This window comes from Gorilla gorilla, chromosome 6, assembly GCF_029281585.2.
Source record: "Gorilla gorilla gorilla isolate KB3781 chromosome 6, NHGRI_mGorGor1-v2.1_pri, whole genome shotgun sequence".
NCBI classification, from domain to species: domain Eukaryota; kingdom Metazoa; phylum Chordata; class Mammalia; order Primates; family Hominidae; genus Gorilla; species Gorilla gorilla.
In genome coordinates this window covers 96035556-96061145 of record NC_073230.2, presented here as the reverse complement: position 1 = coordinate 96061145, position 25590 = coordinate 96035556, and the positions used below count along the sequence as shown (strand labels likewise).

The following is a 25590-nucleotide window of genomic DNA, read 5'->3' as shown; positions in this document are numbered from 1 at the left end:
ACAAACATTAAGGTGTCAATTATTGCCTCATAAATCTCAGCATGGAAACCCAGGAAGGCAATATTAAATCTCAAATGAGCCAATAAAAATTTAATAAAGATGGCACTGAACTCCTCCACAAGTAAACAGACCCAAAGATAATATCCTGAATTAGAAAGAGGAAAGCCAGATATGTCAACAATAAGTCTATGAGGGAAAATTAGAATATCTGTTGACTTCACAGGACAGCAGCCAACAGGCTGCTTTATGCAAATGTCATTGTCAACCAAGAATGGATGCACCTAAAGGACATCAAGAAAAGAGGTAAAATAATGTGATGAAAACCCCAAGATGAAGTATGAATGTGATTTCTATGTATGCTTTTTTTTTTTTTTAGAATAAGGTATATTTAATGATGTTGGAAAGAATCACCTATGATTTTATTTTATTCTCATGAACTTCTCAATGAAAATTTTCAGTTCAGGCCTATACTCTTAATGTACTTTATTAAAGTCCCACATGAGCACCGTGCAATAATTAGAGTTTCCCCAATAAGTTTACCCAACTATCAACCTTTATGAGTACTTATGGCTTATGGTGTGGTTTAATGTCTTTTTTATTTTTCGAAAACAAATGGCATTTAAGTGCACTTCAAAAATTGTTAGGTGATATAAGTAAGCTAGAAAAATAAGATCATCATGGGCTCTTTTCTAACAAACGTGTTGATGAAATGATAAGCAAAATGATGTTACCACTATGATATCTAGTAAGACACCATGGAGCATCCTAGTTTTATCCAAGTACTGCCCAACTAATGCAATTTATGTCCTGAATGTGCATTAGAATATCCTGAGTTTCAGTGGCCTGTTAACTGGTAAACAGTGCCACAGAAAACACGACACTGGGTAGAGGAAAGTGGGTAGAGGAAAATCCCCTGAGCTTAAATGATCTTAGATGAGGTCTTGTTTTGATTTTCTATTTTATATATATTTCATGTTAAAATATCTGGCCAGGCATGGTAGCTCATGCTTGTAATCCCAGCACTTTGGGAGGCCAAGAGGTGGGCGGATCTCGAGGTCAGTAGTTCGAGACCAGCCTGACCAACATGGTGAAACCCGGTCTCTACTAAAAATACAAAATTAGCCAATGCGTGGTGGCCCGTGCCTGTAATCCCAGCTACTCAGGAGGCTGAGGCAGGAGAATCGCTTGAACCCGGGAGGCAGAGGTTGCAGTGAGTTGAGATCGCGCCACTGCACTCCAGCCTGGTGACTCCGTCTTAAAATAAATAAATAAATAAATAAAAATAAAATATCTTAGATGTGTGACTCCGTCTCAAAAAAAAATAAATAAAAATAAAATATCTTAGACATGTGACTCCGTCTCAAAAAAAAATAAAAATATCTTAGATATGTATAATTATTTAACAACATGATATGTTTTAATCTATGCAAGACAATGTCAATATTAATACCTATGATTTGGATACTTTGAAAAGTAATTTATATTTAAGTATTTAAAAAATAGTTTGGCACAATATAGACTGTGCTTACTTATACATAAGTAGTCTGTTCTTTACTTGAAAATACCCCTAAACTACTTAAATAACCACACAGAATGTGTACCACAGGCTTGTGTTTGCATTTTATCTCTTCTCTTATACTCTAAAGGTCCTTCAGAGCAGGTCCTCTCTTTCTCATGCCTAATTCAATTTTGTGTCCCTGAACTGCCTAGCACAGAACCCTCCCTGCACAGAGTGAATATTCAATAAATATCTGTACGAGTATAGTCAGAGAAGCTCTTATTGCAACAGAGCATTCTATATGAAGAATCAATTTCTGTGTTCCCAATAGGTTGTTCAGAATAACAATATTTGCTTGATCTAGTTATTAAGGCTTCCCATAAATGAGCCTATATAACAACAAAATATTTCTGTTCTCTGGTTGTGTGCTTTAAAATTTCAATTAACCAGAATTCAGATTCTCCTACTTAGCAGCTGTTTATTCTGCATTCCAATTCTTAAAAACAAGTCAATCACAGAAACAAAAGATACGAGTGTTGATTAAAAATAATTTTGTATCAGTTATATATTCAGCCTAAAACTATCCATTTGATGGTTTTATTATGCTTTTAAATGATTATTCAAGTTTTCAACAATGACCTTAAAGCATCACAAACACTCAAATTATTTTTTAAAAAACCTTATATTTAATAAGGAAGGAAAGTAGGTTAGTATAGTTCAGAATTTTTTTTTAAATTAAGAATGAAGATAAAAGAGTCTTCTAATTAGCTTTTAAGTTAGCAAAAAATGTTTGATTAACCACTAACATATAAGTTAACTGCCCGAAATATTTCATTTGACTATGGTTTATTTTACTATGAAAACATCAATACAACATTAGCCACAAACCTTCAATAACTAGAGCACCTTGCCCCCAACTCCACCTCTTATCTGACAATTTGGATCAAGGGGTGCTAATCCTAATGGCTGAAGAAATTTAACAGCCTCCAGGACAATCCCTGTTCAACACGGAATGAAGTGACATTCCCTTTCCTGGAGATAGACAAAAAGCTAAAAAAAAAAAAAAAATTAACTTTTAATGTCATCTTGTTCAAGAGCTTCTGGCAACAATCACCCCCTTCTAGCAAGCCTCCAGCTCCATCCTGGCTCAGCCACTGCCCCCTGTCTTCTCCTCCCCTTTCTTACTTTGGTGACCACCCTTCTGCCTGTTCCTTTTCCTATCCTGCTTGCCCCTCCACCCTCACCCTTGAGATTCCCCCCATTCCAATTCATTTCTACTCCTGCCTGATCAAACCTGAGTCTAGTAAACCACTCTGGCTTATCAACATTTTAACTGCACAGATTCCTTTGCAAATGATTCCACTCAGTAGCCTCCAATATACTAGGATAATTTAATATAATGCTCAAAAGATCTATGTAGGTGGTAATGTAAGATATAAAATATATGGTTGCCTCATCTGTCTGTTTTTTTAAAAAAAAGATACTCCCCAAATAACTTTGAACTTAGAAATGTATCAGAAAATGTCAATGATTTTTTGATAGTCTATGTTTAAAGCCTTTGAAAGTCATTTTAAAAATAATTTTGAAAATACTTATATCTAAAGAAAGCTTGACAATGTGTCTTATTTACTTTGTACCTATGTGTATAAACCATTGTGTAAGACACTGTCAGGACATGAGGATGATTGAATACATGAGATATGTACATTAAAAAATCCCAATTAAAGGTAGAAAACAAGATAAAGAGGTAGAGATATGCAGAACAAGTGTTATAAGCATGTGAGATTACATCCAGCTATAAGAGTTGATCAAACGGCATTTGAGACGGCACTTGAAAAATTTAGGTAGATAGCCTGGTGAGAAGGAGCAAAAGAAATGGCATGAGAAGGAAGGCCACCAAGGTGGAAAATCACAGATCATACTAAGAGAATGATGAGCAGTCCAATTTGGCTAGAAAACTGTATAAGAAAAAGGACTATGCCCTGCTCTGCATGCTGAACACAGGGTTTCTGACAAACTCATAAAGGAGAGAACTAAAGCTTCAGGGGTGGAATAGAATGCCAGAGGAAAGAGGGGTGCACAGACAGAAGATGGCCAAGAACAGGTAACTATCAGGCATACCTACATTTGGAGGGCCTTAATGTCCTTGAAACTGCTCAGGAAGAAATGGGACTATTGTTAAGCACCAGATTCTTTAATGAGAGCCAGATGGGAAAAAATATAATATTAATCTAAAACAAAAGGAATAAATCATTTAATATGTCAAATTCTAAATGTATCAGTCAGTATCTGAGAACGTCATTTAGCTATCACTAAAGACATTTCTTAGTCTGTTGAGAAGATTAACTATTTTTAGCTATTAACTTCTATCTAGAATGATGGTGAATTCTATAACTCATTTCTAAACAACGAATGATAAGGCAGGAGTCTGTTTAAGCTACCTAATTCACACAGACAAAAAGGTTTTCAGGAAGACCCGCACATGATGTGTATAAATCTAAAAGATCTACCGGGAAGTTCAGTTAAGCAGAATGCAAATAACAACAAAACTTTATCAGCAGCATTTTCCATTAGACTTAAAGGTAGGAAGAACTTCCAGTCAATATACTGCATCTAGTTTACTGACCTCTAAGGATAGAAAGCATGTCTCAATCATCTTTGAATCCCAGGAGTTTGGCATAGTATCTGGTTACTTAGGCTTCCCTATAAACGTTTTATGAATAAGAGAAATGAAGAAAGAAGGAGGGCCTAACAAGTAATATTTCAGATTCACATAGCATAGGTTGTCCTGGAGTTATTATACAATCATAATATACAATGTGCTCATGAATAATGTTCAAATTATGTCTCTCATAGACAATAAACCATCAGAAGAAGACTGAGCTATACTTACTAAACTATGTTTCCTAAGGTCTAAGACAATGTACAACTAGGTATTTTAAAATAATTTTAATATGCATTAGAACTAAAGGTTTTTTTTTCCACTTAGTTCTAAAATTAATGAACTAGAATACATATGTCTGTACTTTGAACATCTCACTTAGTTGATGAACTGGAATATATCCCAATCTTTGAACATTTTCTTTGATTTTTTTAACTATATACCGAATTCTAAAAGTTGTAATTGTGGCAATTTTCATAAGGAAAGAAAGCCATTGCTTAACAGACTATAATAGTTGACTGCCTGATAAGACATGAAGATGATTCTTGATACCTTTATGGTTTCAGTGGGCACTCCAGGCTCTGGAACTTTATCCAAGTAAGTGGTCAAGTCTTGATCGACATGTTCAAACACTAAAGTTAGTTTGGTTTCTCTGTCTGTTCGTGACACTGTGCACACATCAAACAACCTAGAAGAAAAAACAAAGAGGTTAAGTAGGTGGCAATAAGCAAAGAAGTAACCTGTATGTTTTATACATATCGCTCAATTTGGTCTCATAATAGAAAAAAAAAGGCCAGTGTTGATCATTTCTTGTGATCATATGTAAAGATATCAAATGAGATCTGATACTTTAATAACAACATGAAGTTCAGGAGAGGGGCACTCAGAGTGTGCGGTTAAGCATGAGAACATCTATAGTAACAATGAGAAAGCAACGCGCTTGGAGCACAAGAATGCTTGGAGAGTTTCCTTAGTTAGGACCTTAGATAGAACTTGCCAATGGGGATAATTTCAAAAACTTGATGTCTAGGCAAAATATGTTTCTTCTTAGCTCACAGTTTGAGAATTACTAGAGATAGATTGAGCATCCTTTGGAGATGCTGAATGTTGTAATCAAGATTTTCCTGGAATTTAAGGTGTCACAACCATGTCTGTGAAAACAAATATGATGGAATATGGAGAAATTTAGTTTATTTCTAAGACAGCCCTCATCCTGCTGAGTCAAATCATTCCCTGGAAAGGGCATACATTCTTAGTTTTTAAAATTCCATTACCATGTTAATCAACATTGTAAAATTTAAACTTTTTTTTCAGGGGTAGGGGGACCTGCATTGGTAAACTATATTGCCCTTAAATAATAAAGCAACAGATTAACAAATGTTTTGGATGGGTGAATCCAGTTTCTTCCATAAAAATCTTAAAATAAGACAAAATTTAAGTTTTAAAAACTAAGCCTTCAGGAGTCAAAAGAATATTCAAGCCAAAGGACAAAATTTCCTTTAGTTTCAACCACAGTACACTATTTAGCACAACAGATTCTCACCAAATGTTTGAAGAATTAAACTACCCATAAACAAGCTGTAAGTACATTTCTTAACAAGAATGTAATATAAATACTAAGAAAAAGCTAATAAAATACTATTCATATTACTTTAATTTTTTAAAAAAATTGAATAAATGCCTTCTTCAAAGAAACTATAAATGTGCATAGAGTCCAATAACTAATGCACAGGGTTGACTATCAATTATCCTGCTTACATATTACCTCCGTTAATTTTTATTATATTTTAAGTTCTGGGATACATGTGCAGAATGTGCAGGTTTGTTACATAGGTATACACGTGCTATGGTGGTTTGCTGCACCCTTCAACCCATCATCTACATTAGGTATTTCTCCTAATGCTATCCCTCCCCTAACCCCCCCACCCCGACAGGCCGTGGTGTGTGATGTTCCCAACCCTGTGTCCATGTGTTCTCATTGTTCAACTCCCACTTATGAGTGAGAACATGAGTGTTTGGTTTTCTGTTCCTGTGTTAGTTTGCTGAGAATGATGGCTTCCAGCTTCATCCATGTCCCTGCAAAGGACATGAACCCATCATTTTTTATGCGTGCATAGTATTCCATGGTGTATATGTGCCATATTTTCTTTATCCAGTCTATCATTGATGGGCATTTGGGTTGATTCCAAGTCTTTGCTATTGTGAACAGTGCTGCAATAAACATATGCGTGCATGTGTCTTTACAGCAGAATGATTTATAATCCTTTGGGTATATACTCAGTAATGGGATCACTGGATCAAATGGTATTTCTGGTTCTAGATCCTTAAGGAATTGCCACACTGTCTTCCACAATGGTTGAACTAATTTACACTCCCACCAACAGTGTAAAAGCATTCCTGTTTCTCCACATCCTCTCCAGCATCTGTTGTTTCCTGACTTTTTAATGATTGCCATTCTAACTGGTGTGAGATGGCATCTCATTGTGGTTTTGATTTGCATTTCTCTAATGAACAGTGATGATGAGTTTTTTTTTCGTATGTTTGTTAGCCACATAAATGTCTTCTTTTGAGAAATGTCTGTTCATATCCTTTGTCCACTTCTTGATGGGGTTGTTTTTTTCTTGTAAATTTGTTTTAAGTTCCCTGTAGATTCTGGATATTAGCCCTTTGTCAGATGGATAGATTGCAAAAATTTTCTCCCATTCTGTAGGTTGCCCGTTCACTGATGATAGTTTATTTTGCTGTGCAGAAGCTCTTTAGTTTAATTATATCCCATTTGTCAATTTTGGCTTTTGTTGCCATTGCTTTTGGTGTTTCAGTCATGAAGTCTTTGCCCATGCTTGTGTCCTGAATGGTACTGCCTAGGTTTTCTTCTAGGGTTTTTATGGTTTTAGGTCTTACATTTAAGTCTTTAATCCAGCTTGAATTACTTTTTGTATAAGGTATAAGGAAGGGGTCCAGTTTCAGTTTTCTGCATATGGCTAGCCAGTTTTCCCAACATCATTTATTAAATAGGGTATCATTTCCCCATTCCTTGTTTTTGTCAGGTTTGTCAAAGATCAGATGGTTGTAGATATGTGTCATTCTTTCTTGTTTTTTTTTTTTTTTTTTCCTTTTTGTGAAGGAGTTTCGCTCTTGTTGCCCAGGCTGGAGTGCAATGGCACATCTCGGCTCACCACAACCTCCGCCTCCCGGGTTCAAGCGATTCTCCTGCCTCAGCCAAGTACTACTCCCACCCGAGTGGCTGGGATTACAGGCATGGGCCACCACGCCCGGCTAATTTTATATTTTTAGTAGAGATGGGGTTACTCCATGTTGGTCAGACTGGTCTCAAGCTCCCGACCTTAGGTGACCTGCCCACCTCGGCCTCCTAAAGTGTTGGGATTACAGGTGTGAGCCACCATGCCCAGCCATGTGGCATTATTTCTGAGGCCTCTGTTCTGTTCCATTGGTCTATATATTTGTTTTGGTACCAGTACCATGCTGTTTTGGTTACTGTAGCCTTGTAGTATAGTTTAAAGTCAGGTAGCATGATGCCTCCAGCTTTGTTCTTTTTGCTTAGGATTGTCTTGGCTATACAGACTCTTTTTTGGTTCTATATGAAATTTAAAGTAGTTTTTTCTAATTCTGTGAAGAAAGTCAACGGTAGCTTGATGGGGTTAGCATTGAATATATAAATTACTTTAGGCAGTATGGCGATTTTCACAATATTGATTCTTTGTGTCCATGAGCATGGAATGTTTTTCCATTTGTTTATGTCCTCTCTTATTTCCTTGAGCACTGGTTTGTGGTTCTCCTTAAAGAGGTCCTTCACATCCCTTTTGGGTTGTATTCCTAGGACCTCTGTTAAACTTTTAATGCCTTGCTGGTTCACCATGTCATCCTTCTGCATTTCTGGGCTTTATGGACCCCACATTTGGACTTCTCTGTGAATCTACACTAAATTTTAAAGGAAACGAAAAAAAAAACCAAAACCAAAACCAAAAAACACTTAACAAAAAAACCCCACCACTGTAATTAGGTTAAATCTGGCAGGTCAAAAAACAGAACACCAACAACTACACATGCTTCATAGCCAGATCCAAGCTTCTTTTTAATTATGGGCAGTTTGGGGTGAATTATACAACTCCATTAAAATTAACCAGAATCCATTGAAAATTTTTTCCTCACATTTATCTACTTCTAAACATTCTGGTTTTTAAGTTTTAATATCCATTCCTAAACTTAATATTTTCCCCTAATGTTACTTATTCTGGAAAATTATTCCAATAAAGTAAAAACTCTTAACAGATTTGTTAAAGATAGTACCATAAATCATATTAAGTCTCACACTCTAAAAATATGATTGCTATCATGCATGGATTTAATATGTGGGAAATTTATCAAAACAGTTCTTTTGGCTTGATAATTCAAGATAACTACAACTATTCACAGGCTTTTTAAAGCCAGCTTATTGCTATTAAATCCACATACTTGGACAACTTCACTCTTTTCTTCCTATTGAAAAAGAAAATGGAGTTCCACAATCCCCAACTTTCTTTATATCTGTTGCTTGTATTTTTGTAATAAAATAAAAGAGCAGTGAACCAAAAATGGCATGTCCCTAAAGTCAAATACAAACACAGAGCTGTTTCATACTATGACCATTTCAGTTGTGTTTCTGAAACATTACTTTAGAAATATTTCCCATTATAATTAATATATTTAGTGAAAAAATTACATTGCTTACCACTACCTGGAATCAATAGTAATTTTAGTAACTCCAGTTCTTACTGCATTTATAGTTTATCATATATATATATATATATATAAAAGATATTATAGTAATTTCCAAAAGAGAAAAAATTCTGACGGGGGCATAACTGGAGAATAAAGTGATCCTAAAATACTGCTGAAACAAAAAGTCATCTGCCCCCTGGACCGTTGTCTTAGAAGTTACCTAACAACCCTGGCAGTATGCCCTGTTGCTTCATCTCACTGAAACCGTTTTCAAGCACTCTTTGCACGACACAATTTAAAAATAACATCTAACCCACCCAAGTTGCTTTCCTCAGAGTTATAATGCTCTCTTCAAAATATTAAGACTCACTGATGCCACCTGCAGCAACTGGACTCCAGGCCTCAGTTTCAATGGATGCTCAAGATACGAAAGGTGAGCTCACTGAAGCCACTACTAATTGTCCTAAATGATAAACCTTGGAGAAAAAAGGACTCATTTCAATTGGTAGTTTTTAAAACATGGAATTTTAAAGAGATGTGTAATAGTCCATAGAGCAGAACATTTTCACATAAATTTTAATGTATATACTTGCATATTCTTAAAAAATGGTATTAGGTAGAAGTGACTCCTCCAGGTTCAAGGAAATAATCCTTTTTAATTTTTAAGGTGCCATTATTATTAACTTCATTTGGGAAATGGAGCATATTAGAGACTCCTCAGACATTCACAAAGGGCATCAAGGGACATCAGAGTCCTAAGGGTGCCTGTAGGATACTCTCTTTTTTGGCTCCAGTGCTGGCTAGCCATCCACATCCTACAGACCTAGTACTCCATGGAAGACATCTGGGGAAATATTGCTCTTCACAAAACTATGAAATTTTGTCTGACTTAAATTATGTCTGATTAATGGTTAGTAAACATTGTAGTAAAAATTAACAGTTATATTAGTCACAATGGGTAGGAAATGCATTTTGAATCAACGGTTGTAAACATTAATCTTAGAAATGCTAGAGTATAATATTTATGATGCTTTTTTTTGTGTACAATGACTCCCTCTGGAATTGCCCCAAATCAAATAATAGTCACTTTGGTGGGCAATAAAGAGAAAACAGAAACTTTATTTTTATTCTTATTTTTCTTTTAAGATGGAGTCTCACTCTGTTGTCCAGGCTGGAGTGCAGTGGTGCAATCTTGGCTCACTGCAGCCTCCTGGGTTCAAGTGATTCTCCTGCCTCAGCCTCCCGAGTAGCTGGGACTACAGGCATGCACCATCATGCCTGGCTAATTTTTGTATTTTTAGTAAGGATGGGTTTCACCATGTTGGCCAGGCTGGCCTCGAACTCCTGACCTCAAGTGATCCACCTGCCTTGGCCTCCCAAAGTGCTGGGATTACAGGCGTGAGCCTCTGTGCCCGGCCAGAAACTTTAATATAACAAATGAGTTTCATATAAAACAACTGAGCTAAGGATGAATTAAAATCCCTGGTATTTGGCTAGAGGTAAACAATCTATAATGTATTTATATAAATCAATAAGGAATGGGGCTAGGCTACCTAGAACCCTTACACTTGCAAAACAAAAGAGCCAGACAGGTCTGAACACTTGAATGTAAAAACTGGAAAATAGGCTGGGCGCGGTGGCTCACGCCTGTAATCCTAGCACTTTGGGAGCCCGAGGAGGGCGGCTCACGAGGTCAGGAGATCGAGACCAACCTGGCTAACGCGGTGAAACCCCATCTCTATTAAAAATACAAAAAAATTAGCCGGGCGTGGTGGCAGGCGCCTGTAGTCCCAGCTACTTGGGAGGCTGAGGCAGGAGAATGGCGTGAACCTGGGAGGCAGAGCTTGCAGTGAGCCGAGACCGTGCCACTGCACTCCATCCAGCCTGGGCAATGAGCGAGACTCCATCTCAAAACAAAACAAAACAAAACAAACAACAACAACAACAACAAGAAAAAAACAAAAAAACCCCCAAAAAACTGGAAAATAGCTACAACTGCATGATTCCTTATATTGACCAATATTTTAAGACTTTCTAAAACCTTTTTTTTTAAATTTTTGCTAATCTGTAACCTGACAAAAATACCATTTCAAGAATTACATGACAGCAGTTCCATAAGAAAAATGTAATCACAATGTATTGAATATGAACAAAATATCTCAGATGACTTTTAAAGGAAAGGAAAATTACCATTAAATATTTATCCATTAGAGCTTAGCATAATGTGATCCAAGTGAATGTTCAAAAAGTCAAAGTGCAAACTGGTTATTGGCATTAACTAAGGCTATGCCTTCAGTTTAGCTGTGCAAAATGCAATCCAAAAAAGGCAGATAGGTCGTTATCATTTCACAATTAAGTTGGCCAAGCCCCTAACTCTCCCACAAAGTAAGTTCTCTTGCTGTCTCTATTGTCCTGACCCGCCAGCTGCAGGGCAGAGAACAAGGCTTGCAGTCCAGCACAGCACTCAGTTTTCCAGCTGTCCTAGTGATGTAATTATCTAATAACAAAATATCTCTGTGAATTAACTCTGCATCCTACCCATTGTAATTCTTAATGACTACTTCCTGTTCATGTTCTCAATTTAACTTGCTCTTCTGGAACTATTGCATAGGCAAGTTGCCTTCATCTAATGGATGGGATTACATCCAATAGGTTTGGGATTTCCAAAGATTACAATTTACAAAGGTCTCCCAAACAACAAGCTTTGTAAACACAAGCCCTGCCTTTCTATTGTGGTTACAATAAAAGGGAAATCTGTATTATTTGCTGTGATTAAACTTTGACCCATTCACAGGAAGTTCTATGAGGATTTTTTTCCGGTCACTTTTTTTTTCCCCCATTCTCTTCAATGTTTGGACATCAAATAGTTCAAGAGCTGAGAGATGTCTGGCACAGCTACCTAAGGGCCACAACAAAATTCTGCTTGAACTAGAGCCAGTATTTGGAATCGAGAAGAATTTTTAAAAATGTCTAATCTCCTCCTCTTAAGTGCATGAAGCATATTCTGTGGCTATGGCTTGTATGCACCAAATTTATGTTCACACATCTCACTAGCCCTACACTACGGATATGGGCCACTGTATTCTCTTTTTTGCTCATTAAATATGGACTCTGTGTGCACTTATTCTCAACCAGCACCAAATGGTATAGCTCCAGGAGTATTTGCCACCAACAATAATGTGCATGCTGCTAGAAGCAAATTGCGATTTCAGCAGCACCCATTAAACATTTACCAGCACCTACCATGTGCAGGCACTATACTCAGTTTTAGAGTTTCCAATAGATATGACAGGTATTGTTTTTAAAAGCTTTACTATCTAGTTGTGGGAAAGAAGACTTACAAGTAAAAATGCAGGTAATGATGTATGGCTATGTATTAGTACCAAATAAATTCTATAAACACTATGTACAACTTTATATATCACATCAAGTAAATTCATTCTACATCCTATTAAGTAAACCACAGATGGTCTCTGCCTTTCCATCCATTTACCTCTCCTGGAAGCCACACCCTTATTTTGTGTTGAGGAACTACTCCTGTCCTAGAATCTGGCAATCTGGTTTTAACAGCAGGGGCCCACGGATGGCATGTGAACAACCCTGGATTGAGTGACGATGAATGATTCAGAGGTGGACAGGAGCATAATAATCAGTCTCAGAAATTTTGCTAGGACTTCTGGGAGAGTAAAACTCTACACTGGGATTATGAAACTGGCAAAGTCTCAGCCTGCAGCTACTGATGGCTGTCTTTGCCACCATTTTAGTGAACCTACTATGGGATGCAGAAGAGGGCCAGAACAAGGGACAGTGGGCAAGAGATTCCGGAAGACATTATTTCCACACCTGGGCCCACTGTGTTTGATCTACCCCTGGATTTATTAATTATGTGAGTCACTGAAGTCAGTGTTTTGCTTATCCAGCTTGAGTTGGGTTTTTATTACTTGCAACAAAAAATTGTCCTAAGACATCTATAAATATTTTGAAATGATTAAATGACTTAAAAATGTCAATATCTGGCCTCAAATACATCCTACAGAGTAGACACAATGAGTGAAGCTCAAGCACAAAAGAAGTAGCAGTGTCCTCAAAGTGACTGTCCCAGTTCTCTGACTTGGCTGGGAATCTATTCACCTTAAATGGCTCCTCCATTCGCATGTCCACTGGGCAAAAGTAGCCGACAGCAGAGAACCAGATCAATCCATCCTTCCCAAGGAGCCAGGCAGCTTCCTCTCAGACCCTACTTGAGGTTCCTGGTCTGACCATAGAGACACTGGATGGAGGAAAGCACAGAAGGAAGAAGACAGATGGACAAGTTTATCACAAACAGGAATATAAAACATAGAGTAGAAAAGAACTCAATGGTAAGAGGAAGCAAGGAGAAAAAATACCTTAAAAATAATACAAAGATACAGGGTTCAATTAATTTAAAGGTTGAATCCAGTGTGCAAGGTGCGTTCTCCTGAAGCCTTCAATTAAACAACCCCTTTCCCACTAGCTGTTGCTGAAAAGTGGAAAAGGACAGGGATGTCAAACCAACTCTAAAGCACAGAAATCCTTTGTATTTAAACTGTTAAGTTTATGGCTGCTATTATCTGACAAGGGAAGGCAAAGTCAACATCGCTTATTTACTAAATCATTTTATTCCTATAGCCTTTAAGAGAGTATTCATAAGAAAGTTTCATTGTTTATCTTCTTTCCAACTTTAGAGTTGCTATTAATCTAGTTTCAGCTTCTATCTATATAGACCTGGCACTGTGGCTCTAGGAGTTAATATCTTCTGAATCTGTTAACCAAAAAATGTTTTACATGTGGAATGGGAATCCCCTAAACTGGGCAAGTTTACAAGATGTGACTCTTGCACTATAGTAAATTTTGAAAATAGAACAAACAGTAAAACTATGTATATGGAAACACATTCCTACCACACGATCAGCAACAGAACTGATGTACTACTAGCTGGGCCTGAAACAAGCTATTTAGGATGGCTTAATGCGTATATGGGATGCCTATGTACCCCTCTCCTCATTCCAGATCAATTCCTGAACTGGACGTTAAATAATAGAATTCAACTTCTTCCATAGTCCTACAGCAAGCACTACAGGCACTTATACGTCATCAAACACAATTCTTCAAACTGCTAATGCATTTCATCTGAATGAAAGGCAGAGAAAAGAGTAAGGCTGCAGCATCACTCTGCTATGCTAACTACATGCTATTATGGGGAAAAAAAAAGCTTTAGAGCTGCCACAAAGAAGGCATATCATAAAATGCGATTTGTTGTCTTGCAGGGAAGAGAATGGTAGCAGGGGCAAAATCCTACTTGGAGTTAAGTGAACTCAAAGTCACTAACCATGTGGATCATTATCTCCCCAAAGACAAGAGAAAGAAAACAGCTAAACAATAGCTGTTTTCTGTAGGCAGCCAAACAATAATCAGTTGATAATTTTGGTGAGTCCAGTTCCAATACAAAATAGATTTGGAAGTTCAAAGAGAACACAGCCAACTCTACAAAAAGAAGAGACCTGCCAATGGAGAAAATTAGGAACTATTAGGTCTAGATTAGTATAAAGAACAATTCACCAACCTCAGCTATAGGTCAGGAACAGGGCACTGTTTGCCTCTTGAGGTCTCCACCTAGACATGATGAACTTTTAGTCTTTCCTTAACAGTTACCTTCAATCAGCCACTCCAAAAACATAAATATGATGGACAAAATAAGGGCCTAACAAGAGTGAATGGACTGAGAGACCCCAAAACCTGTGGCTTTTGGTGAGAGGATGGGGTGAGGGGAACTCAAGTCCCAAGCCCTACTGGCAGGTCAGAGATGACAGAGTAGCAAACTAAAGATAGCCTTAAATTAGTGGTGCCTCTTTGTGTTTTGCTTATTCTTTTCTTTCATTTCTCAATGGCACCCACAGCCATGTCTGATACACAGGTGTTCAATAAATATTTATTGAATAAATGAAATTTTTCTAAATTATAACTTAGGGAAAAGTCAAAGTAAAATAAAGTAAAAGTGAGGATACTTCAAGATGTCATTAGGAAAGCGTGGCATTCTGAGTAAGCCAGATTTTGTAACTGCTGTTAAACGAAGACTCAAACACTAAAATATTGTATTCACTAGTTAATTAAAAAATCTTAACAACTGTATGAGATAGTACTCATTTTAGAGACGAAGAAATAAACATAAATGTTCACTGAATGATGACGCAGTGAAGGTAAACAAATATTCACTGCGGCATCATTCGTGATAGCCCAAAACTGTAAATAACCCAAATGTCCATCAACTGATGAATGCATAAACAAGGTGTGGTATATCCATACAATGGAACACTATTTAGTAATAGAAAGAAATGAAGAACAAATACATGCTATGACATGGATAAACCTTAAAGGGATTATGCTAGGAGAAAGAAGCCAGTCACAAAAGCCTATGTATTCCATTATTTCATTTATATGAAATATTCAGAGCAGGTAGATCTATAGAAATTGAAAGTGGATTTGTGGTTGCCTGGGACAATGAGCAGTGGGAGAGTGTGGAGGAATGGGGACTGATAATGTGTACTGGGTTTCTTCTTGGAGTGATCAAAATTTCCTAAATTTAGATCATGGTGATAGCTGTGCAACTCAGTAAGTATACTGACCTGAAGTCTTACACAGGTGCATTTTATTGTATGTAAATTCCATCTCAATAAAGCTGTTTAAAAACAAAAAACAGAAAGCAACAGTGGTAGAGAGGTTTAATACTTTGCCTAAAGTACAAAGACAGTAAGTAGTGGAGATGGGCTTTGAAATCAGACTGTCTGGCTCCAGAATCTGATTTTCTAACCACTCTGTTATTCTGCCTCTGAATGCAGCACACCATTTGGAGCTGCAGTAAAGCAGAGGTCAGTGATGGGGAGACTCTGTGACAAATGAGATACCCTGCTGACAGGCACTGTGGGAATGCCAAAGCCAAAATGTTTTTGGTAAATTAAGAGATCCCAACACATACTTTACATGGTGGGCTGAAAAAAAGAAGTTCAGAAAATTCACAGGAAAAATGTTAAAAAGCGAACACTGCTGATATCCCAAACCCTCTTACATTCTTCCCTTGACTAGTTAGAAAAAAAGCACACTTCAATTCACCCGACAGAGCTTGAAAAAGAGATTCTGATCTCAGAAATAAGTGAGTTAAGTGTATTTTTAAAAGCAAAGCGAACAGCTCTGGCTTAAGTCAGATAGAGTGTGGAACATTCTGGACAACTTTCAACATTTAGTTCTCTGTCCATTTCTGACCTGTGAAAGCCCTGTTCTCCAGCTTTGGGCCTCTCTTGAGGAAAAATGACTAAGCAGCCAAAACTAGGCAGCCGCCTGTAATGAAGACTGTCTGCTGTGTCTTAGAAGAAAGCCAACCAAGCTTTACCTACACTGTAAGCCAAAAACCTTTCATAATCACATCCTTAATAGGTGAGTAAATTCATCCCAGCATTAATTCACTCAGGTACTTATGATTAGGTACTGATCTAATAAAACAACCACTGAAGTTAGTTCCTTTTAAGGAAACTTTTGATCATAAACATACAAGAAAATGTTAAACCTTAGTAACTTAAAGCAACACAAATGAAAACCTCAGTGAAACACTAAACCTTCCAAACTGGGTTAAAAACAAACTTGTTTAATGACAAAACTGCACAACACTTGTTTATGAAAATGAGCCCACATCACTGTGGGAATACAAACTGATAAAAACCTTTCTGAAGAATAATCTGGCTGTGTGTGTGTGTGTGTGTGTGTGTGTGTGTGTGTATACATATATATATAAATAATCTGGCTCTGTGGGTGTATATATATTGTATATATACACACACATATACATTATATATGATATATAATATATATGTATATATATATAATGTGGCTCTTAAAATAATGGTACTGATACATCTTTATTGAAAATGGAAAGACATTCACAATATATTATTTTTAAAAATGCAAGTTTCAAAAGAGTGTGTACAGTATGATTCCACATATGTAAACATAATGGTAGAAAGATAAATCAAGACATGGCTGGGTGCAGTGGCTCACCCCTGTAATCCCAGCACTCTGGGAGGCTGAGGGGGGGTGGATCACTTGAGGTCAGGAGTTCGAGATCAGCCTGGCCAACATGGTGAAACACTCTCCACAAAAAATACAAAAATTAGCCGGGTGTGGTGGCGCATGTCTGTAATCTCAGCTACTCAGGAGGCTGAGGCAGGAGAATCACTTGAACCTGGGAGGCGGAGGTTGCCGTGGGCAGAGGTTGTGCCACCACACTCCAACCTGGGCAACAGAGTAAGTGAGACTCCATCACAAAAAAAAAAAAAAAAATGTAGCCAGTGGTTATTTCTGGGTGATAAGATTTTGGAATGGTTGTTTTCTGCTATTTGCTCATCTAAACTTTCTACTGTGAGAACCTATTAATTTTTAGTAAAAAAATTATTTAAAAAATAAGAATCATAAAAGCCTATTTTTCAATTCAGATTTTTTTCTCCTACCACTCACGTACTTTTCTTCAATCTGTTCCTCTGAATTAATGAGGAAATCCTAATCATCAATCCTGAAATGCAGTTTTAAAAATTAAACATGTAAAAAACATAAATTCTTTTGTATTTAGAATTGTTTATGTTTGTCATCCTAGAACATAAATTTTTTATGTTTTGTTCTCTTAGAATCCTGAAATCTCTACAAATCTTAAAATATTGTTCTAAGAGAAAAAATAATATGTATGCATTACTGCCTCATTGAAGTATGTGCTTTTCAATCCCCTCCCAATATGGAGTGACTCGACAAAAAAGAATATGAGAAAAAATTATTTTTCTGATACTTGGTGAAAAAGGTCAAAGTAACAGACTACCAGGAAACAAAAGAGAAACAATGATGGCTCACAAAGTCTTCAGATTACTCTAATGTTTCTTAAATAAACCAAGAAAAAAAATCCTACATGGTAGAATTCAGTACCCTTCGTAATGTAACAAGGTGCAAGCAACCAAAATAAAGCTTGGTCAAAAATAAAGATCCTTATAAAAATTAAAATATAACATCTTATATTTTTAAATTAGATCTATTCCAGCAAAATTTCTGGGAATTATTGTGTTGAGAACTAAGAAAAATTCTAGAAATATATTTTAAGATCACCAATGACAAACTATATTAAAATATTAGAAAACACACTGCAGTTGGAGAAGCTGGAAGAACTGGTATTTCTACCAACTTCTAAACTTAAGGATCTAAAATTGGGTTGTTTTGTTCAGGTGCAAACACTTATAAAAATTAAATTATGATTTGCTATATTTCTATAAGTCCATTTTATTTTAGAGTTTGATCTTTGTTCTAGAAGTATCTCAGATAATAAGGAAAATGTTTCATGGTGTTAACACCAATGAAAACTGTGGGAGATAATTTGTAAATGTAACTGCAAGTTTATCTATTTCAAGGCAGATGTTTTCTTTTGCAAAGAACCACAGGAACACCTCATATACTAATAATCTATTAGTCATCTGGTTGTCCCATGTAAGTGAATGTTTTAGATAATTGATTCTTACCCATCTTAATTCCCTAAACTATTTTTTAAAATTAAAGTTTTAGTGGAATTCTTGGTAACATGCATTGAACATTTTCTTGACTTTTTAAGCACAATATTATGTTTAACTGGTAGATGATTCATGGTCATTACTGTTACCATTAAATTATAATCATTTAATTCTGCACCATTATTATGATCACTTATTTGAGTGTTTACTAAGTACATGCAGATGAGACCAAAAGATCCACAATGAGGCACATTGTAATTAAACTATGAAAACCAAAGACAAAGAGAGAATCTTGAAAGCAGCAAGAGAGAAGCAACTCATCACACACAAGGGATCTGCAATAAGATGAACAACTACTTCTCATCAGAAACTATGGAGGGCAGAAGGCAGTGGGATGGCAATTTGAAAGTGCTGGAAGCAGCCAGGCATGGTGGCTCATGCACGTAATCTCAACACTTTGGGAGGCCTAGGCAAGAGGACCACTTGAATCTAGGAGTTTGAGACCTGCCTGGGTAACACAAAGACCCCCCTCATCTCTACAAAAGATTTTTTTTTAAATTAACTGGTCGTGGTGGCACATGCTTGTAGTCCTAGCTACTCAGGAGGCTGAGACAGAAAGATCATTTGAGCCCAGAAGTTTGAGGCTACAGTGAACTATGACTGCACCACTGCACTCTAGCCTGGATGTAAGAGTGACACTCTGTTTCTAATAAATAAATAAAGAAGTGCTGGAAGAAAAAAGAAACCTGTTAACCAAGAATTCTATATCTGGCAGAACCATCCTTCAAAGATGAAGGCAAAATTAAGACATTCTCAGATAAACAAAAGCTGAGGGAGTTTTTTGCCAATAGATCTGCCCTACAGGAAATGCTAAAGGGAGTCCTTCAGGCCGAAATAAAAGAACATTAGACAGTAACATGGAGCCATATGAAGAAACAAAGAACACTGGCAAAGGTAACTAACTACATAGGTAAGTGGTTTGTAACTTTTAAAATATGATTTAAAAAACAAATGCATATGACAGTAATTATAAGTCTACGTTAATGGCCACACAACGTATGAACATGTAATTTGTGACAATAACAACATGAAGGAGAAAGGACAGAACTGTACAAAAAAAAGTTTTATATACTATTAAAGCTGAAATAGTATCAACTCAAACTGGATTGTTATAAGTTGAAGATGTTAATTGTAATCTCTGGGGTAACCACTAAAAAATTCTTTGTTTTGAAACTGCTCATATCTTGAGGAACATTTTCTTGAATTTACCACTTAAGAGCCCCTACAGTGAGCCTGGGACTGTGGCAGGGATTTAATATATGGAAACTTATTCAATCCTTTCAATATCCTTATAAAGTATATCCTATTACTCTCATTTTACAGATGAAGAAGCTAAGATTCATAGAATAATTTGTTCAAGCATGATAGAACAGAGACAAGAGGCAGAACCAAGATCTAAATTAGAAACCTTCACAGGCCTCTCTCCTTCTTGATCTGGACCTTCAATATCAAGATCTCCTGGACCTATTCTCTTCTTACCCAATGTACCACCACCACTATGACAATCTAATCGGCAACAGATGATAGTTATCTCCTTTATGGTCACAGCTTCAAAGAGTACCTAGAGGTTGGTAAATCTCCAACTTGTCTCTCCAAAATAGTACTCTCTCCAAACTCCATACCCAGTTATCTCTTGGACAACTTCAACCAATACTCTGAACATCTCAATTTCAAAATGTCTAGAACACAGTTCATTCCCCTTGGTGAATCACACCCCCATCCAAATAATTTTCTAAACCCAGAAACCTTCAAATAATCGTAGATTGTTTCATTTCCCCACATGTTCAATCAACCACCAATTCCACCACCTAAATATTTTTCCATCCACTGCCACTTCCCTGAGCTCAGGCACTCAACACTCTTGGCTAGTTTTCTACAAAGGGCCTTTATCCTGTTTCCCAAATGCCCTGAGACTCTTTGTACTCATCCCTTACTCTGGTCAGTGAGCCTTCCACAGTAAAAATCTGATCGATAGCATTGAACAAATGCATTTAACCAGCAAACGTTTATTAAATATTTGTTATTTTCTAAGCATTAGATTAGGTGCTAGGGATAGAAAAATCAAAGGGTAAAATAAAATGTCTTAAGTTATTCAGAGTCTAGTGGGAAAAGTAGACAAAGTATCAACTATTCTGTAAATGCTGAGGTATGTATGTGTGTGGTATACACAGATACACATAAGTGTATACACATATACTTATTCAAATCCGCACACACACACACACATACATCTTTCTGTCTCTTATGTATATACCTATGGAATTTTAAGAAATGATAAAAAGAAGCAACCCATCCATATGTGGAGGAAAACTTTGTAGAAGAAATGACAATTTAACTGTCAGAGTATCAAGAGTTACCCAAGCAAGTGGCAAAGAAAGGGCACTTGAAACCAAAGAAAGTGTGAGCAGGAGCACAGCAAGAAGTCCCATTGGAGAGAAACTTTGTATGCTATAAAGAACTTTGTTCCTCTGGAAAGTGGGCAACTATTTTTTATGGTTTTCAAAGAGCCCAATCTGATGGCATGGGTAAGGGGAAGTGTGGTAAGACCACCTGTAAGGAGACCGTTGCTGCAGTAAGTAGTACAGGGAAAGTAAAGAAGGCCTGTTCTAAGGAATTGGCAGCAAGGATGGAGAGGAGAGTGCAGATTCCAGAAATATTTAGGAGGTTGAGTTGGCAGGACTTGCTAAGTGTCTAAATGTGGCGGGGGTGGAGGGATGGGGAAGGAGAAGCCAAGGATGACTCACATGCTTTTGACTTTGGGGACTTGGTGCCACCCTCATGAGATACAGCAGTGTTCCCAGATCTTTGGTTTTCAGAGGCCTGGAAACTTTCCAACAACTTTACAGCTCTGACAGAACATTGCCAACTAAAGACATTAATATACTCTACCATCTACTATCAATATCACTTCATAAATAAAGCATATTTTAATATCCCAAATGCGAATAGATTTAGCTTTCTGAAAAATTTACCACAGGGCCCTATTTTTCTAATTGCATCACAGATGATGGAAAATTGGTACCAGGCCTCAGACCAACACTGCAAAGCCCTGAGGTAGAATATAGGAGAAGTCAGTGCAGCAGTAAGATGATGAGTTGAAGTCAGAGGAATAGACAGGCTTGCCCTGGCTAACTCTCCAGCCCTAGAGGAATGTATATACATTAAGAATTGTAAAAAAGTTCAAGTGGTGTTGGAGGCCCCGAAGAAGAGGCATTCAACATACCTCGAGGGGAAGTGGCTGGGGAGCTGAGTCTCATAGGACAGTCTGGAATATGCCAGATAAACAAAGGAAGTTTGGCATGGTCCTGGCAGAAGGAACAGCATGTCCAAAGGTATGTAGGTACACAGAAAAATTCATATTTGGGGAATTGCGGATAGTCTGGCATGATTTGGTGATTATCTTGGAAAATGGCAAGAGAAGAGCTGGAAAAGTACACAGAAGTGAAATTATGAGAGTTTAGTAATCCAGGCTAAGAAGTCTGGAAATTATCTTATGGGCACTGGGAAAAAAGCAAAGGACTTTTACAATGAACGATGCTATGGTAGGATGTGTCACTTGGAAATACTACTCTGGTTGCAGAATGGAAGTTGGATTATAGGAGAATAAAATTGGAGGTGAGGAAAACAAGTAGGAAGTGTCTGCAAAAGCCCAGGTAAAAAATATAGACAGATTGGTTACAGAAATAGTAGCAGCAGAGAGAGACCAATACAACTAACAAATATTGACTGAGCACATTATACTCTTCAGCTGTCTATCAGGATCATCAGGCAAGATCCCTGCTCTCTTAGAACTTATTTTCTACTGTTGTTAAACAAAGTTGAATCATGCTTTGCAATTAAAAAAGTTTAAGTGTACCAACCACTTTCACAAATCTATCTCCATTTTTAGGTTGCACTAAATTATATTCTACATGTAATTTATTAGACCATTTCCCTGTTCTTGTAACATTGGCTCATTATTATCTTATGATAAATTCCTAGAAGTGGCATCTTAAAAATAAAATGGTATACACTTTTTCTGAATCAAAATATATACATTTTTTGAAAGTTCTTGATCCAAACCACCTGACAGAAGATTGTACCAATTTATACTCCCATAGTGATATCTAGGAGGTGGAATCCAGAAGATCTGGTAACCTACCAGAATGTACAAGTTGAAAGAGAAGTTTGAAATGACTTTCAGATTTTGGTTTAGACAAGGTAGATGACAGTACTATTTCCAAAGGCCATAAGAAGAGATGAAAATAAGATGAGCGAAGTAATTAATGAGCTCAGTCTGGAAAAGATTAATTTGAGATGTCTGTGACATTCAGGTGGTAAAGTCCAATAAACAACTGTAAACATATACTTCTCAGAGCTCCAGACACAAGTCAAGCAATAGTTTGGGAAGTTATCAGCCTCCAGATGAGACGGAATCTTGGAGGCAAAACATAAAACAAGCAGAATAGCATCCCTAGATGAATCAGAGAGGTGAGCAAGAAAATAGATGAAGAAAACGATATTGTAAAACATCAAGGGAATTAAAAAAAATTCAGTGTATGGCATCATCAAAAGCAACAAAATACGTATAAATTTAACAAGAGTTCTCTGTACAGTGAAAACTACAAAACAATATTGCAAGAAATAAAAGAGCTAAATAAATGGAAGGACATCCGTATTCATGGATCAGGAAGACTTGATATTGTTAAGAGGCAATACTCCCCAAATTGATCTAGAGCTTCAATGCAATCCATATCAAAATCCCAGCTGGCTTTTTAGTAAAAATTGACAAGCTGATCCTAAACTTCATATGAAAATGCAAGGAACCCAGAATAGCAAAAAACAATCTTCAAAAAGAAAAACAATGTTCGAAGACTCACACTTCTCAATTTCAAAACTTACCATGAGCTGTAGTACTTAAGACAGTATGGTACTGGCATAAAGATAAACAAACAGATCAATGAAATATAATTTAGAGTGCAGAAATTAACTTTCATGTTTATGCTAAATGAATTTTCAACAAAAGTGCCAAGACCATTCACTCAGGAAAGAATAATCTTTTCAACAAATGATGCTGGGATAACTGGATATCTACATGCAAAAGAATGAAATTGGATCCTAACCTCACAATATACACAGAAATTAACTTAAAATGGATCAGAAACCTAAATGTAAGAGCTAAAACTATAAAACTCTTAGAAAAAAACACAGCAGTAAATCTTTGTGACCCTGGGTTAGGCAATATCTTAACTATAACACCAAAAACATAAGCAATATTAGAAAGAACAGATCACTACGGATTCATCAAAATTAAAAATGTTCATTCATTTGTAAGAAATGGCCAGAGTAGGCAAATCTACAGAAACAGAAAGTAGATTAGTGGCTGCCTAGGGCCAGGGGTGTGGGGGTTGGGGAAAAGTGGGGAATGGCTGCTAATGGGTATGGGGTTTCTTTGAGGGAGAATGAAAAGGTTCTAAAATCAGACTGTTTAACAATGGTTGCACAACCCTGTAAATATAGTAAAAACACTGAATCAAGCGCTTTAAATGGGTGAATTGCTTTGCATGTCAAGTATGTCTCAATAGAGCTGTTTAAAAAAATCAAGGCAAGAGTCAGTTTCAAGAAGAAAGAAGTGGTCAGTGGTGTATATAAGATAAAGAAGTGTGTTCTGCTCTTTAAAATCCTTCTATTGTCTTTTATCCACTGGATAAAGTAGCAGAAGAAATAGCTAACATTTATTAAGTGCTTACTGTGTGTCAGACACGATGCTAATAATTTTATTTGTTTTATGTATTTAAATCTCTTTACCCTATAATGTAGGTACCATCATCTCTTTCACAGATGAGAAGAATTAAGGTATAGAAGTTTAGTAAATTGCCCAGCATCCTAAAGACTGTAAATGAGAGAGCCAGGATTTGTACTCGGATAACCAAGCAAGAGAACCCTCACTCTTAAACACTGCATACCCCATCCCATGGCTTATTAGGTCACTCGTGATCTTGCCCCACTCGCCACTCCATCCTCATCTTTTATTGGATCCTAAAAATACTTACAGTTGCTAGAATGTGCGTGGTTTTTGTGCTGTGCCTCAACACAAGCTGTTACTGCTGCCTAGAAAGCTCTCTTTTTCTCTGTCCATCTGGTGACGTCCCTACTCATCTTCAAAGATTCTGCTCACACATTCTCCATATCCTTACTGTCTCCCCTTCCACCCTCCCTCTCCCACAGCCAGGACTCCTCTGTGCTACCACAACATACCTGACTCATTGGGGGTGCTCAGCCATGATTGCTGAATGGATATATAATATGAATTAATAAAAATATTCAGTTGTCCTATAAGAGAGTGTACTGTATTTTTGGAAGAAGCCTGAACCAAGTCTGATAAATTAAGTGGGGGATCAGGCTGAGTAATATTCTTCTGGGTCCAAAAAGAGGTGTGATAATAAAGTAAAGATGTTGATTCTTTGGTTTGGCCCATAAAACAATTCTGAAGATAATTCCAAAAGAGTCTGAAAATGTTTTGCTCAATTAAAGTAGGGCTAGAAAAGCTGGACTGCTTCCCATGGGACCAGATTTATTTGGTCATATAAGTTCTTGTATGGAGTGTTTTCATTTTCTCTTTGTCTCATTATTTTCAAGTCACATGGGATAAGGCAATTATCCTTTTATTAAACATATTCCATTTCCTAAAGAGCAAGTCTCTGAAAAGTTATTGTCGTTTTTCCCCTCATGCTTTCTTTCCTCAGTAACTGTCTTGACATGTTCAAGAAATATTTTATTATCAGAAGGGTGATTTTGCTTATTTCCAAAGAGGGAAGCAATTTGCTACTCTTTAATTTAAACCTACCCTTAAATCCAAGGAATGTTTGGCTCATGAAAGGGAAAACAAGGTCCAGAATCTATTAACTTGTGATCCACAGCCTTCAAAGCAATTTACATTCAGTATACATTTGAGTTCATTTAGCTGTCAGAGTAAAGTCTAAATCCTCTGGGTATCTTGCCAGTAAAAAAGTATACTCAGACCAAAACTAGGTCACAAAATGTGTTACAATGACAATGTGTTTCACTCTTCCAACATTTTGAGAAATTTCCAAGGAATTACAAAAAAGAAAACTTCCTGA

At 36.8% G+C, this 25590-nt stretch overlaps 1 protein-coding gene across 4 annotated transcripts in view; it reads right to left on the bottom strand.

Moving 5' to 3' along the window:
- The window catches only part of CDK6 (cyclin dependent kinase 6), a 232455-nt gene that overhangs the window by 165432 nt on the left and 41433 nt on the right, over positions 1 to 25590 (bottom strand). For all 4 annotated transcript variants that reach the window (XM_031013016.3, XM_055346580.2, XM_055346582.2 and 1 more), the window contains exon 3: positions 4713 to 4848. In XM_031013016.3, the coding sequence (XP_030868876.1) occupies positions 4713 to 4848 (136 nt within the window). The remainder of the gene's footprint in view (positions 1 to 4712; positions 4849 to 25590) is intronic.